This window comes from Cyphomyrmex costatus, unplaced genomic scaffold (assembly GCF_001594065.2).
Source record: "Cyphomyrmex costatus isolate MS0001 unplaced genomic scaffold, Ccosl1.0 scaffold120, whole genome shotgun sequence".
NCBI classification, from domain to species: Eukaryota; Metazoa; Arthropoda; class Insecta; order Hymenoptera; family Formicidae; genus Cyphomyrmex; species Cyphomyrmex costatus.
Window position 1 is genome coordinate 427,869 of NW_017275174.1, and position 16,359 is coordinate 444,227.

A 16,359-nucleotide genomic window follows, 5' to 3' on the forward strand; every position below is an offset into this window, starting at 1 on the left:
TATATGTTTACCACAATTAGAGATCCATTCAATATTCGAGCTTATTACGTCATTTTATCGAAGGCACGCATAATTATCGAGATATTTTAGACATAGAAATCGAATCAGAACTTGTCATTGGAATAGCATTAAAATAGCAATGTTTATGCAACGCGATTACGAAAACGATTAATTCATGTATCTACTATAAATGTACAAAGGCACCACTTAAATTCTTGTTCGTCAGCGTATTCTTTATAATGTTGAAATATTTAGCAAAAATGTTTATTCGGCAGTGTTTATACACGTCGCGTATAACTCTTATGTACAGCGAAATTATCGACGAAGATCCTTTCTTCCTGCCTAAAGTGGAATTGAACATAGTGGACTAAAATCACTTTGGTGGAGTATCAGTCAATCTAGTACTTCCGGTCTGTACGCCGCCACTGTAGAGCATGAGTTCCTCCTTCATATGAAACACTACGATTTCTTCAACCGTTGAGAAAGACAGCTCGTTTACTTTCGCGGAGCCCAAAGCGTATCTAAATAATTGTAAGTAACATTTTTTCAAACTAAATTTTTTTTTATAATAATAAATTAACAAAAAATAGTTTTACTAGTATTACATGCGAATTATCAATAGAAAAAGATGATTTTCGTGTATTTGTACTAATATAAAATAAGACACATTAAAATAATGACACACTAAATTTTTTAGTTATGTATAAAATGTTGGTCTTATAAAATTTTGTCCAATCATTTTATCAAGTCAATACAATATTAACATATTTTTCACTACAGTTAAAATTAGATTCGAAGTTATTAAATATATACGGTAAGAAGTGTCTGAATTTGTACAATAATAAAATTAATAAACAAGATGTATACCTGTTGTCAATTCTTTTTCTGACGGGAACATTGTAGACCCTATCCTTGTACCAAAGAACCAAGATTAATGGACTACCAAGATTTGTCGTCGACGGTCTCAAAAGAAAATATCCGTCTTGCGGATTACTGTAAGTACCTTCTAAAAATGTACAGTTATATATTCAATAGCTCTATCTCGTATCAAATTATAAATTCTATATTATTCTTATACCTTAAGTAAAAAGTCTTATAATAAAAAAACTAATAAAGTAAATAAAATATGTTAATAAGATATTTCTACTGTATTATAGATTGTTCCTATATATATTTTTATTTTTCGATATTTCTACTATAATTGTATTCTAAATTAATTCACACGATCTTAATTTTGATAGTTAAAAAAAATTTATGCTCGTGTTTCTCTTTGTAAAGTTTTTAAGCATTAGAAATATAATTTTAATTTTTAAAACCGGTTAATACATACGTTCTTTGATAAGAATAATTGCTTGTTCCCTCGAAATATTATGAAACCAAGGCTTGTCTATATAAGATCTTTCAGGAGGCGGTGGTAGCGGCCGTGTGGCTCTTTCGGTTGACAGCGAAGTGTTACTGCCAGCATGAGGTAACGTGGCTGATTTTTTATCCGGTGATCGTTCTGCAAATGTGTAAAAAGATCAAGACCAACAAACAAAAAAAATGTGTAAATTGATACAATAATTGCCACGTATTTATTAATATAATACAGGTATCAATGTGTGATACTTTTTACATTCGTACAATAAATACAGTTCCAAAGAATGAAAGCAAAATGTACATATATTAAGATATTAAAATTTTGTGTTGTCAAAAGAGTAATTTATCAACTATATAATTTAAAAAGAATTTTGATTTATAAAAATGAAGACAATATACCGTAAAATATAATCGTTGTACAAAATTGTGTAAAAATCTTCTCATTAACACTAAAATCGCCGATGAAATCTTGCTGAAACTACTAAAAGTAAAGATAATTTAATAATTTCCTATTTTTATTTTCATTTACTGAAAAGTTATTTTGATATTATTTGTATCGTTTTAGAAATATTTGCATTATATTCACATATATTTTCAATATATTGTACTGTATATCTAATAAAAAAAAATTTGAAATAATTGTTTTTCATTTGATGATATAAGTCGACATATGTGACGTTTCATCTTTGTTGTTGAACTTGTATCATTAAATGGAAAGCATTTATTAGTGGGGCCAGATTAACACATCGGCGGTTTAGTGTTAAAATACAGGTCAATCACATTACTAACTTGCTAAGTTAAGTCGAGCTTGCGTAAGAGTCTCCTGTGTCAAGCACTCTGAAAAATTCGTTTGCCGGCGTACGGTCGTATTGAGCGATATATTTCGTTTTGTATCGCTGATTATAGTTGCCATTGTGTCGCGAATTTGTTACGTATATCTTGGTGCGAACACGTTTAGCAGTATCAACAGTATATTGTGTCCTAAATTTCTAGAATCATCTAGAATACGTTCTTCGGAAACGGACTGATTTGAAGAACGCGTATATGACACGATTGCCGTAAAAATTCCGGTGAAACTGACATTTAACTCCAGAGCGAGCCTTTTAAAGCATCGCGAAAAAAGAAAAGTGGTCAATCCGTTGGTCTCTCGGCATGGGACATCCGAAGCGTGTTTCAAGAATATCTTCCGTAAATTAGAACGGGAGAGTCAACGATCCTATGCAGATTACGGGAAACATAAAAGATCCAATAAAAGTGATTTTCCTTGTAAAAAGAAAACGGAATTGTCAGTAGCGCGTGTTCTTTCCTAAGGTAGTGAACTAAAATGTAAGATATAGAAATCACGTGAGTAACAATTATCAACATGAATTCAGGTTGTTGGAGTAAATGACACAAAAGAAAGATCACTTGTATTTTTAATATCGAGAAAGTTTTTAAATTTAATAGACTAAATATAATATACCTAAATGAATAATATTTTATAAGATTTATGTACGATTTATAAGATTATGTTATTTCAGAAGTATTTTTGCCAAGTCAATTTTAATAATTTATTTACCGATATTACGGTAATATGGACAATCTTATCTTCATTATATTGCAAATATTAATTACAAATTACATTGTTAAGGCATAATATCAAATTATATTATATAATTATCGAAAATTGACGCGTACGGAAAGCAAGATTCCGAAATTTATTTCCGTCCGTCAAAATTCGACGACCTTCAGTAAATAAAAAGCGAGCAGATGTTCTATTAGTGAAACATTCTCACATAATACTACGATCGCATGACATCGGAGCAAATGCAGATAAGTCATCGAACAATGCGTTGTTTAATCATTTTGTGTACCTGGCGGCTCAGGTGGTTGCGAATAACAACACGTAGACAGGCCTCTCTTGATCCGCACTATCATATCAGCGACCTCATCGGCTAGGCGCGTGCCCAAGCCTCCTAGGAGCTGTTTGCTCAGACGCAGATAAAAACAGGAACACATTCCATTACCCAGTATTTCGCTCTCTCGATCTCTTATCGAATTCTTCTATATGCTTATCGCGGTTCTTAGCACGCACGTCGTACAAATCACAATTAGAAACAGCTAGTATTTGTTGTAGATTCTTCTCTGTCTGTGCAACTCATCGTTTCGTTTCTTTTACAAAAAATTCATTGTATACACAGATTAGATTTACTTTTTATTGCTGCACCTGAGCCTGTACTACAACTTTCCTTCTCGCTATTGCCAAATATACTATTAAATATCAAACATATGCCTATTTCACTTTAGGTACAAAAAGTTTATACTAGTTTAAGTATTAAAAAAAACAGACCTATATAGTTAGATCAGTCGAAAACAGGCCTTGTTTTTTTTATTTCTGCATTAGACTACACTAAAATATTCTTTCTTGTTTTAACCAAATAACAAACATATACTTGTACACTAGTTCAGCTATAGAAAACAGACCTAGAATGTTATAGTCTCGTTATGTTATCCCACAACTTGATGTTTCGTACTGTTGTCTCACACTTGAATTGAAAGTCCACGACGATTTATCCCGCCCGACGCTTGAAATCTTTTATTCATATTGAAGGTCGAAGGTCCCGCTTTGACTTCTTTCATACGAAAAGTAACAAATAATTGCGCCGACATCGTTGACATACTGTGTATGACAAAACACTATTCTGCATCGTTTTACTATCACAAAGAGAAAACGTTGCGTTTTGGTGAATCCAGCCTTGATGACGGTGGCTGATATGCGACTGTCCGCAGTACTACGATGGCAATGCGCATCAGGTTGCATGGGAACCAACAATAAGCAGCATTTGTCAAACATATGCTCAGAAGTTCTTACGAATGATCCTGCACTCCTCTCTCGTCTCGAGTCTACGATACCCTGCATTTTTTCTCCATCACCAGAACGTATGTTTTGTAACATCGTTAATACGTTTAATGTCCTACTAACGAATTCGTACAAATGGTTTGCATATATCTAATCACGTTTCAGATAAGTTATACATAATAAATATATTGAGTAGTAACAAATAAAATTTTCCTATTTTCAAGATTTTTTCAAGTGTTCTCAAGTTTTAGATCTGTTCTTTATTTTTGCACGATCTGAACTGGTGCAGTTATAAAGAACAAGCTTTATATTAAAAAAAAAAAATGATCGTTTATAATTTTCCATTAAGCATTATCATCAATAAGATCAAAATGTAATCTAAAAAATAATCTACCAATACAGAATTTAATACTCATAAGATTGTATCATTATAATATTTTATATGAAATTGTAATATTTTTTATTTGCTTGTTTAATCATACTCTGTTTATATAATGTTGAGAAATACACGTACCTTTTTCTAATCTGGTTCTACTGGAAAGAGTTGAAGACGGTGGAGGCGGAGATGGTTTGGCCGGTAAAGGAGGTGGTTCTTGTGTATCATTTGTCCTTTGAAGGGGGCTTAAGTAATCATTATCCTCTGGCTAATGCAACATGACAGTAACATAAATAATTCACTATCCCATAAGCATAATTGTGAAGAGGCCATTGAAGACCGTTTTAACTTACCGTTTCCGTGATAGACTCATAAATCTCGTAATCCTCCTCTTCCTCGTGACTCGCAGCGCTAGGAGGCTTGTAAACGCTTTCGACTGATCCCTGACGACCGCTGTGTAACGATTGCTTGCTATCGACTCGCGAGATTTCATTCTTTTCAATTATATTTTCGTCGAATGGTTCGTACTCGTCCTCGCTCTCTTCCGTTTGTGCTGGTAAATTTGCCACAAGGTCAAAATTTCTTAAGATGACTGGTGGTTTCGATAACTCCTTATCGACTCCTTTCTTGATTTCTACGAACGGGTAATCCTTGTTTCTTTTGGGTTCCGGTGGCGGCGGCACACCCATTCTTCCTAGAAACCCAAGCAATATAATATTTATTAATATTACATCATTAAAAAATAAAAATTCATGTAAAAAAAAAATCAAGACATTTTAAAAGGACTAACTTTGTGTCTTGCTTTGTTCATTAGGAACACGTTCGTGCATCTTTGGTGTATTGTACAGAAAAGATTTCTGCGGAGATTTCTTATCGGAAGCTGTCATCGGAATTCTTTTCAATGGTAGAGTCTCTGGTTTTGGCCTGATCTCAGGTTTCTTTGTCGGACAGTTTCTCCGCTTCAACTCTTCCAATTCCAACTTAAGTTTCCCAGCTAGAGTCTTCTCCAACTCACTGTGCAGTCTTGAAACATTTCTCATCGGCGGTGATTTCGTTTCCTGACAATTTGCATACATATTCTCTTCCTCGTCTTGAGAAGATTTGCAATTGGCGTAAGTCTCTTCCTGCTCTGGTTTTATTATTTTCTTTGACTGTAGCATTGGTATTCTACTAATTGGTATCCTATTATTCTGTAAAAACACTTGCTTATTCTTGATTAGACTTGGTTTGATGATTTCTTGCATATTTGCGGTAGAATTCTTTTCCTCGGCTGTTTCATCTTCGAAATCAGTTCCCCAGGAACCGCTATCGCTCAAATGATCATCGTTTTGTTGCACCTCTATAATCTCCGGCAAATATAGTTCTGGAGACTTGTTCAATTCTTGCACAAATGACCATAATTTTCTGCGACAGGAGTAATTAATATTGAAATAATAACAGGCGGCAATAATAATACAAGCTGGATGTTTATTGCTAAAATTTATATAATGATGATAATAAACAATAAAAGAGACGTTTTGACTATCAGATCACATTTTCAATATTAAACAAGTCATTTTGTATTGTATTTATAATACGAATATCGTAAACAGTAGTTTAAACTTTAAAATATAAAAATTGCCATTACTAAGAGTATGGTCAACGCCGATAAATACTTTAAAGCGATTTTTGGTTAGTAGCCGTTTTCTTTTTGTGTTATGGTACAATACAATATTTAAACAATTATTTACCATGTATGAATCATCATATAAATTTCTTCTAATAAATATTCAGTTTATTTTAGTTCGTAGCCTATTATTATTTTAATTTGAATATTATGTGTGTAGATTATTTGCGAATATGAGTATTGTCAGGACCAATATTTAACTTATTATTATCACATATTGTTTTAATCTTGCTAATAAATTCACATACGAATATTTATTATCGGCCTATTATTGGCATTATTACTTTTATTTTAATTTGATTTTTAATCTAATTGAATTTATTATTGTCATTATTTTTTTAATCAATACTAAAAGAACATTAATCTATTATAACATCTCTTATAATAAAATCTTTCATGCAAGAGGAATAGAGAATTGTGTTAAGCAATAAAGAACAGTGTAAAACGTTAAACCGTAAAATGTTAAATCAACATGAATGTGGAGTGGAATGATCGAATACGACCCACGCGGTAGACTTATGCATTTATGCACAACTTGCAGTCATCAAATAATTATCCAGTCGCGCGAAACATCCAGGCAAATAGCTTGCGACGGCGTCTTTATAAAGAAGCTACGTAGCATATTCTTGCTGCGTCGTATTATAAATCAGTAATTTCTTGATACTAGAAAATTATTTTGAGGAATATAGATTCTAGATTTAAAAATATACAAAGATATAAAAACGAGATGACATTAAAATCATGTGTTAATCATGTATTCTATTTAAGAAATTTCTATTTAAGAATTTCTATTTAAGAAATAGCTAGTCGGATTATGCCTTATGTTCATGCTCCTTAAGTATGTAAACACTTGTAAACGGTATGTGAATGCGACGAGTTGTTCGCATACTGAATAATCTAATACCGTTAAGAGAGGACGCGTTATGAGAGAAGATCGCGAGATATGATTCCGTGAAGAGAAGAGTAGAGAAAATAGTACGATGCGGGTAGAAATGAAACTGGATTTGGTTCGTTCTCTCACCCTATCAGTGGACGCGTGAGGTCACTCTTCCAGAGAGCCAGCTTCCCATCCGTCAAGTGCTGAAATAATTACAATTAATTAAGGTCCCGTTAAGAGAGCACGCGTCGCCGTCGGCTGTTTGAAATATATTGCTGTTGCAACCGGAAAAAATGCAGTCCGTGTATTATCAGTGGAAGTGGGTAGATAATTATTGCTCGCCTAGCACTCTTACAAGTATCTAATTACAAGTTAAACCAGCAATTTTGGAAATTTATTAAGTAGTCGAGAAAACATTTTCAGACAGATTAAATATCATTTATTTCTCGTGTCAAGAATTATCTGTAAAATACACATTTTTTTAATACATATAGAAAAATATGGTAAGTGTAATTACAATCTAGAAATGTTCTCTTACAAGTTAAAATATAAACTGTAAAAAATTCAAATTAGGCGTATAATAATTAATATGTGAAAAATCATATATATTATTTATAAAATTTAACTAGAATATTTAAATATTGCTGATATTTTCTCAATATCCGTTAAACATAGTATTTTTCAATTTATCGGTTAAATCACACATAACGCGATTAAGACCGACAATTCCAGTATCTGGACGCTCCATTTTTTAAGACACTCCGAATTCGAGTGGCTTAAGGGTTATTGACAGGAATACCGGCGAGGTATGGAATGGATTAACCGAAGACGAAAATCATAAAATTGCTTGAACGGTAGTTCTCTTCATAGCAATATACTAATTGACTCACCAGCAACTCATCGCCGTCGATTTGCCGTTTCGCCACAGCCTTGCAACATTCTTCCAGTCCGTTCTGTAAATGAAGAAATACTCTTAATGAAACAGGATACACGATACTGATAAGGAATACGCACACACATATATATATATATTGATATCTGTCACATATCAAGAGTTCTCTAATTATAATAATATGAAAAGAGGAAATTCGGTCCGATAATAATGTGTCGAGATAAAAGTATCTTCATAGACATAACTGCGCGCGGATACTTATCTAATTTTAACATTTCTACATATATATCATTGATGGACTACTACAATAGGTAGGATAAAATATTTCCTACTTTTCCCATTGTTTTCTTGCTGTGTGACTTCATATCCTTTTAATGTGAATCACGGGAAAAAACTCGGTTAGACCTCTATTAAAATCGGAATAAGATATAAAAATTAAATGTTAATTATAATATAGATACTCATTCAATATTATCTATTCCTAATTTTAGAGCTTAAGCTGTTTAGCAGGAATCCATGTTTGAAGAAGGCAGTGCTACGTTAATGCCAAGAATGTCTAAAGCCAATCTAAAATACAAAAAGGAAATACAAAATTAAGTACTCTTTAAGTGCTTTTAGAAGTAATGAATAAAATTGAGCTAACAAAACGTTAAACGAGTAAAACATGATAACTATGAAATAGTTTGACACTGCAATTGATGCTCTCTGTCTCGATATTAGAAGATACTTTATTCTTGTTTGTTCCAAGTTAGGGATGCTCTTCTAACAACAAAAATGTATTGTGTATCTGTTTCTGGAAATATTAAAATCAGAAAATAGTTTACACTGGAAGAAAATTCTTCTTTGTGTTGATTTAAAAAGGTACTTTTGTTTGTTTTATATATCGTATTACCCAGATAGCACACAATATTTATAAAATATTTGTATTCATAAGATTTATTTTAAATATTTTGTAAATTAAAAATACTTAATCATTATAATCCAAGTAAAAAATACTTATTAAAATTTTGATTTACATTTATCGTTAATATTACATAAAATGTTTAGTATTTTAATATTTCAAATAAAGTTTTTTATAAAATATATATAAAATATTTATATAACATTTGAAAAAATAAATAGTAATAAATATGTATCATAAATGTTTTGTGCTCTCTGGGTATATCTGACCGCTTGTTTGGCTTTTATCCTCTAAAGTATACCAGATAACTTAATTCTGTTTATTGCTCATAGAAGCACTTAAAGAATATATAATTTAGTATAATTTAGTGAAATTTGAGGGATTATCAATATTTTAGATTGATTTTTCGGTTGAAAATCCGAAAAAGTAATCGGTACGCAGTTATAATATTTCTGAGATATCAATTCATTTAAAGAATACATATATATATGTATATTACGCTCATTAATTTCAATACACTTTCAGATTTTTATATTTTATAAAAAATTAAATATTTCGGTAAAAAAAGAATCTATAATTAATTTATGTTTTAGTCGTACGGAACGATGATTATGAAGAAGAAATCGGGGCCGAGTAACATCTCTTCCGTGAAGTAAGGAAAATAAAGTTGCGGTAAAGAAACAACGATCGTTGCCTTAAACTGGCAAACGCGTTTATCGAGGAATGCGTGAAAGTTAAGCGCAATCTCGATCGCGCGCAAAGAAATGCAAATGCGTCCCTTTCGCCGGCCGCGTTCTTCAGAAGTGTCTTTAATGCTTGATAATCAATGCTTTAGGCAAAACGCTCTCGTTATATGTATGTGAATCAGAAGTTCGTCTTTCTAAAGAAACAAAGATGTTACTGTGTGATAAAATAATGTGAAATTTATATATTAATATTAAACCAATACAAGTACAAAGATCCAATCTTTCCGTTCAGAAACACCACTCGAATGCTCTCTTATGATCTCATTCATTCTCGTTATTCATCGAATATTAAACAAGAAAAAATGATGACACGGGCCCACTTTGATGGCGATGTTTCCAAATGTGCCTTATAGACAACATATCTATAAAAAATATCTCTGAGACACTTTCGAAACTTTCTTTAGATACGTTTATAATTTGGGTAAGATAAACGTTATAGTTGCATCACAAAGCATCTGTATCTATTTTTACAGTAAAATTACAGATCCTTTTCGCATCTCGCCAACTCTAATTATCCAAAACATTCAAATATCTGTTAGATTTCTGCGCTCTCTTTGAGTGCGAATTTGATTTACTGTATTCTCTTGATCCCGTCAGTATCTTTCTCTGTGCATACAAGATAATAAATACGTTTCTGAAGAAAGATAAAAAAATTACGGGTATGAGGTTCGTGGAGAAGTCGTGAACGAGACAGAAAACCGGCAAAGGTCGGTAACCTCGACTCAATTGTCGGAAAATCGCTAAAGGAATCCTGGTGAGCCCGCTCGCGCCTCTTCCGCGGCGATCCTCTCCTCTCATATAGAAGTCGTGCTATAAATACTCGCGTATTTACCGCTTTGGATGCGCACGTGCGCCTCGTATCTTTCTCTGTCTCTTTCTATCCTGTTGCGCGGTGCTCCTGACGTTGCCCCGGTCGCGCCGCGCCTTTGACAGTAAGTCGGTGTCCGTCGAGAAGTTGCATCTATTCCGCGACCTGCCTCGAGCGGCGCGAAGTGAGGCGCAACCGCGGCGGAAGCTAAAGCCAACCGCGACGAACTTCACTCACCTTGCGCAACAGGCACAACACTCCCTCTGTGTCCCAGGCGGAGATGTTGCCGAGGGCATCGGCCCGCGATAGCTTCTTGGACATCGCGGGCCACCGCACGCGCGCGCGAAGAAGGGAAAAAAAAAAAAACTAATCACCGCACGTGCACGTTCACCGTCCGACGACGTCTGCATCGGCTTTTTGTGACCGCGCGACCGTCTGACAGGTCTCCCCTTCTCTCTTCTCGTCGTTCTCGTGACCACCACCCTCGCCAGTGTCCATTCGCGCGATTGGTCAATTTCTCGTGGCGCACCTGCGTTCCCAGGCCTGTCTCGCGCAAGGTGAGGACCCTGGCTCTCCCCCCCCCCCCTTGCATATTTGCATGAATTATGATCTATTTCTAATTTCACGCTCGTGTGTCTTCGACTGTCCGAGTATTATCTTTGACATATGACTCCTGTGACATGTGATCTCGATTTCTGTTGACTCTCCTGATTAGTTCGATTTCCTCTCTTTTGAAGGAATACTAAAAAAAGAAAATGATATACAAATAAATGATATTTGATACATTGTTGAAAACCTAAATCTCCCCTTCGTCAAGGCTTATATCCCCTTCACTGGAAATACGAATGAGTCATATAAGCTCTCATTTGTAATCGACAATGATTGTGAAACGAAATTAGTCGGCGTTCGATAGTTTTAGTAAAAGTTGTAACAGTTATAACAAATAAGTAAGAAATATTTCAACAATCTTGTTTCAATATTTTTATTAATAATATATATATATATATATATTATAAATTATTTATATGAGGATCATATATGAAAAGATATTTTCAATATGATGTAAAAAATAATCCGAAATCGCATCATACTGAAAAAATCCTCATTCAAAAAATAATAATAATGCAAAAAAATTTTTTAATTACAAGAAACATAAAAAAAAAGGAATTTAATAAGGAGTTTTTATGTGAAACAAAATAAACATCGTACATTTACAATGTACGTTTTTACATAATAATAAATTATGAAACAGAAATGTATGCAAAATATGAAAATATTTAGTAGGTCAGATTGTGGTACGATTTAGGAAACTAAAACACTTTGTAAAATTTATATTTATTTAACTTATATAAACAAAAATGTAAAACAATCTTTAACTCTATTAATTTAATTTTAATAATATTCTAATTACAACAAATGATCAAGACTTAGGCTATTTAATATAATATTTTCTGTGATTTTGCTACGAAATACGTTAAAAAATAATAACACTGATTTTTTTATTTATATAAACTACTTACTTTTACATACTACTTACTTATATTTTCTGTATTGTCAATATTTGAATGATGATGGCGAAAAAGATATCAATAAAAATATATCGATTATATATATATTATAAATTATTGATTATAAATTAAAATCGCGGCGATCTTCTAATTCCGGAAACTCCCGTCGAGCGACGCGATTGCGCTGAGAGACGATCTACTTGCGGCCATGAGTGCGACGCCGATGGTCGCGTAGACGTTATTGGAGTTTGTTATCAAGGATTTTCTCTCTGGTATTACGAATCATTTTTCGGTGGAGTAGAACAAGAAGTAACCGGCTAATTAGAAGCGAATGACGCGATGGCTATCACCGAACTGGCCACGGAGCAGGCATTCGATGACTTTGTCAAGTGAGTGATCGGAGCACCAGGGGTTTTTTTTTAAAGAAGTTTTATAACCTCTTCTCATACCTATACTAAATATCTTTCTTGCGAGAACAACCTTTATTTACTTAGGCACGATTCCATTAATGTAAGGTTAACTTTAATTTCGATTCAATTTACTGTTTACCTTTTTCTAATTCTTAAAATTGAACCGAGATTAAGTTAACCTTACATTGGAGAAGCCGGGCCTTAGACATTTTATTACTGTGGAAATTTTTAGAAACTTTTTTCTTTAACATGGAAATTTAAAAATAAGATAAAATTGTGATCGTAATTTTTTATAAATTTTATTTCTAAAATTATTTTAATCCAATGTCACGTCTTGTAAAATAAATGTTTTATATTTCTCGAGTGATAGGTCGCTTTCAGAATAAAAATATGACATAATATGATAATTAGCATTTTTTTATTCTCTATTGAGAATTAATGCTTCCTTCTCTTCATATAATATATATGTAACGAATATATGTATAACGGAATCGTCCATACTCGAGTATGATAAATGTTCATTTGTCTTTCACAATTTTCTTTTATGTTTTTTTTTATAAATGTGTTTATTGTATTAGGTCCCAGGAACTTTCTGTCGTACACTTTTATGCACCCTGGGCAGAGCAATGTTCCCAAGTAAACGACGTATTTGAGGAGATGATCAAGCTGGAGCAGTATAAGGAAGTAAAGTTTGCTAAGATTGAAGCAGAAAATGTACCCAAAGTGTCTCTAAAGTCTGGAATAGCTGCTGTACCCACGATTCTTCTGCTGCGGAACAGTAATGTGATAAGCAGGGTGGATGGTGTCAATATATCTGCATTGACTGAAAAGATCAAGCATCATCTAAACAACAAGGATGCTCTACTGCTCGACGCGACAAAAACAAAGGAAACTCTTGAGAATAAATTGAAGAAATTGGTGAATCAAGCACCATGCATGTTGTTCATGAAGGGAAACCCTGCAAATCCACGGTGCGGTTTTTCCAGAACAATCGTTTCTATTCTGGATAGTTACAAGACAGATTACAAATCGTTTGACATATTACAGGACAATGATGTTAGGGAAGGACTTAAAAAATTTAGCAATTGGCCAACGTATCCGCAATTGTATTTGAACGGAGATCTTATCGGTGGATTAGATATAGTAAAAGAGATGAATGAGTCGGGCGAATTAGAAAGTATGTTACCAAAGAAAGACAGTGTCGATGCCAAGTAGATCTCTACATTTAAATGGAATTTTATTTGGCATTAAGTCTCGAATATAAATAATGATGTATAAATAATGTTATTTTTCTAAACAGCTCCCAATTATCATCTTTTTAATGTTACTTCGTATAACGCTTTTGAAATCACAAATCCTGTTCGCACAATAAATTAAATTTTACAATAAGTTTCTTTGGTTAAAAACTTTTTTCATATAATTATGCTTAACATCTTTCTATCTTCAAATCTATCTTGTACTGCTTCACTTATAATCTTAACTATCTTTTACTTATATACATTTTACAAAAGAGAGTTTGCAAAACTACATATATCCCAGAATTATAAATAAATACATTCTTCAATAGTATAATAAAAATTGTTTATAATCAAATTTTGCTTATACTTTGTTAAATATTATTTAATTTGGTATTGTGTGGTTTATTATTAATATTTTTTAATCCTATGTTTAATCTATCAGACCGCGTCATATATAAATTCCTAAATTGTACATACGTACACATCGCAATGGTACATACACACATACCTAACCTAAAGGCGGGTTTACACCTTGACGGAAAAGCAGTAGCCAATCAGAACTCGCGTTGCTAGTAATGCTGGATTCACCCTGGACGCAGCAAGCGTCAAGCAACAAAGCAACAACCAATTAGCGTGGCGATATTTACAATGGCGTAAAAAATATCGCCACGCTGATTCACGCAGGTTGGTTGCTGCTCGATGCTTACTGTGTCCAGGGTGAATCCAGCATAAGTAGTACAATTTCATAGGATACGTCTCGTAGGACTCTAGTCTAAGACTCACGTAACTCGAGAAATATAATACTTCGAATTTTATAAAAATCTGTTAGGAGCATATTTTTAAGACATCAATCTTTCGAAAAAAAATTTTTTTTTTAATTTTTTGAAAATTTTATTACCCCCTTAACAGGTAAAATTTACCAAAAGATGGAACAATCGGACCCTAAAGTTACATAAGTCACGGACATCACGGGCAGTACTATCTAAGTCTAGTTCTCTTTTACCAGAGAATCTGAGAGGAAACATAATGCTGGAATCATACTGCATCCGATATGCGTCATACGACGCTTTGCAACCAATCAGGAAAATCGTATCATCGATACGAAGCAAAATCCTGTTTTCTGATTGGTTGCAGAGCGTTGTATAATGCATATCGGATGCAGTGTGAATCCAGTATTGTTTCTTTTCAGATACGGACGACAGAAAACAAAAACTTAAATTTGAAAAATGGATTCATGATTTTGAATCAAATCTATTATACGCACGCATTATTCTGAAGAGTTTTACCAATTGTACTTACAACGATATATTTCTCGCGTATAACACGCAATGTGTAACAATAAATATGAAAAATATATAATATAAAAAATATCAATCGTCAGGAAATATTATGGCTATACGAGTAATGTTTCCTAATTATTTAAAATGCGAAAATTAGCAGAATATGAACAAATTTATCGATTGGATTATGATAATTATTTGGGTAATTGTATCAAACTAATCCTGATAGATGGCTCTGAATTTAAGAATGTTACATAATACTATAGTTTCATTTCTAGATAGATTTCTTTTTAGATAAATGCATGGAACATTTTGTTCGCTCTTTCACTTTCATAGCGAACCCCGACCAGTGAGGTTGGAATTGTAGGGCGTTGCAATATAGCGAATATAATACTAATAAGTATAAAATAAGACTCTTAATTGGTAAATATAAACTCTGTTCACATGTTATATGATTCTTATCCATGATTCTATTATTGTATTTGCGTTACATGATATGTTGATTCTTGCGTTTATGTTTCTCTTAGCTATTTTTCTTGTGTAATCGTTTAATTCAAAATATTATAATTGATATAATTATATTAAAATACTAAATTTATTGTAGATATATAAAATATAAAGAGATTCGTTATATAGTTTATTATCAACATAATATACAATATATACATATAACAACTTTTAACTTACACGTGTAATCGGCGTTGCAATCCCGTCGCATAACTTCGTGTAGGAACGAAGTTATCTCATGCGGCAACAAAACTGCAAAAATGATGACCGATTTTTTAACTGCTTCGCGAGGAACGATAACCGCGACCGCAAATAACGATAATTCTCCACTGGAGTAACGTCAACGCACTGCGAAGGAATGAAAGTCAAAATAGACTACAATGTCGTGCAGTAAAAATTTCCGTTTTTCGTAATTTCTTTGTGTTAATCTCGCTTCGATATTCCGTATGTACAAGCGCGTGAAAAATAATGTCTCCAGTAAAATGCAGCTGCTTTGAATAACTTTTCATGCAACATGAACGGTAAAGGTAAAACCTCACGTGCGCGTCATGCATTCATACAACCGTCCATCGTGTCTGTAATTTAATGATAACGATATAATTGTGATGCCGGATCTATTTGCGAGAGCGCAACCTTTACCATAAATTGAAAAATTGCCTCGTCGCCGACGGAGAATAAGGATGACGGAAATTGCTCGTGCTGCTCAAGATCGAGCGGCGCTTGTTTTATAAAAAGTCGAAAAGCCGCGTACTTGTATGTGTATTTCATTAATTAAGAAAAGAAAAAGATTTATTCATCAATTCTATGATATTCATGTAACTTCTAGACATTCAATATTATATTGTATTATTTCAATATTAGTTAAATATTATTTTGTATATTGTGTGCAATTATTTTGTACAATATTTTATTGAAGCTTTTCTTAAACAAATTATTTAAAGCACTTAAGGGG

At 33.0% G+C, this 16,359-nt stretch overlaps 2 protein-coding genes across 2 annotated transcripts; one reads left to right on the forward strand and one right to left on the reverse strand.

Moving 5' to 3' along the window:
- Positions 1–222: 222 nt before the first annotated feature.
- On the reverse strand, positions 223–10,791 carry LOC108779426 (lymphocyte cytosolic protein 2). The gene is made up of 9 exons (XM_018546862.1): positions 10,702–10,791; positions 8,008–8,070; positions 7,262–7,320; positions 5,365–5,978; positions 4,928–5,268; positions 4,713–4,842; positions 1,331–1,501; positions 868–1,006; positions 223–521 (listed from the first exon to the last, which is right to left on the reverse strand). The coding sequence occupies exons 1-9, from the start codon at positions 10,783–10,785 to the stop codon at positions 374–376; spliced, it is 1,749 nt and encodes a 582-aa protein (XP_018402364.1). The 5' UTR covers positions 10,786–10,791; the 3' UTR covers positions 223–373.
- Positions 10,792–12,186: 1,395 nt separating this feature from the next.
- Positions 12,187–13,660, forward strand: Grx3 (Glutaredoxin 3). The gene is made up of 2 exons (XM_018546535.1): positions 12,187–12,361; positions 12,961–13,660. The coding sequence occupies exons 1-2, from the start codon at positions 12,312–12,314 to the stop codon at positions 13,595–13,597; spliced, it is 687 nt and encodes a 228-aa protein (XP_018402037.1). The 5' UTR covers positions 12,187–12,311; the 3' UTR covers positions 13,598–13,660.
- The last annotated feature ends 2,699 nt before the right edge of the window (positions 13,661–16,359 follow it).

Excerpts from the sequence above, each read along its gene's own strand:
- LOC108779426 (XM_018546862.1), bottom strand. The coding sequence starts at position 10,785 with ATGTCCAAGAAGCTATCGCGGGCCGATGCCCTCGGCAACATCTCCGCC. Across the intron at positions 1,007-1,330 it reads AATTATTCTTATCAAAGAAC|AAGGTACTTACAGTAATCCG; the intron begins GTATGTATTAAC and ends GTACATTTTTAG. Across the intron at positions 522-867 it reads AGAAAAAGAATTGACAACAG|ATACGCTTTGGGCTCCGCGA; the intron begins GTATACATCTTG and ends ACAATTATTTAG.
- Grx3 (XM_018546535.1), top strand. The coding sequence starts at position 12,312 with ATGGCTATCACCGAACTGGCCACGGAGCAGGCATTCGATGACTTTGTC. Across the intron at positions 12,362-12,960 it reads GCATTCGATGACTTTGTCAA|GTCCCAGGAACTTTCTGTCG; the intron begins GTGAGTGATCGG and ends TTATTGTATTAG.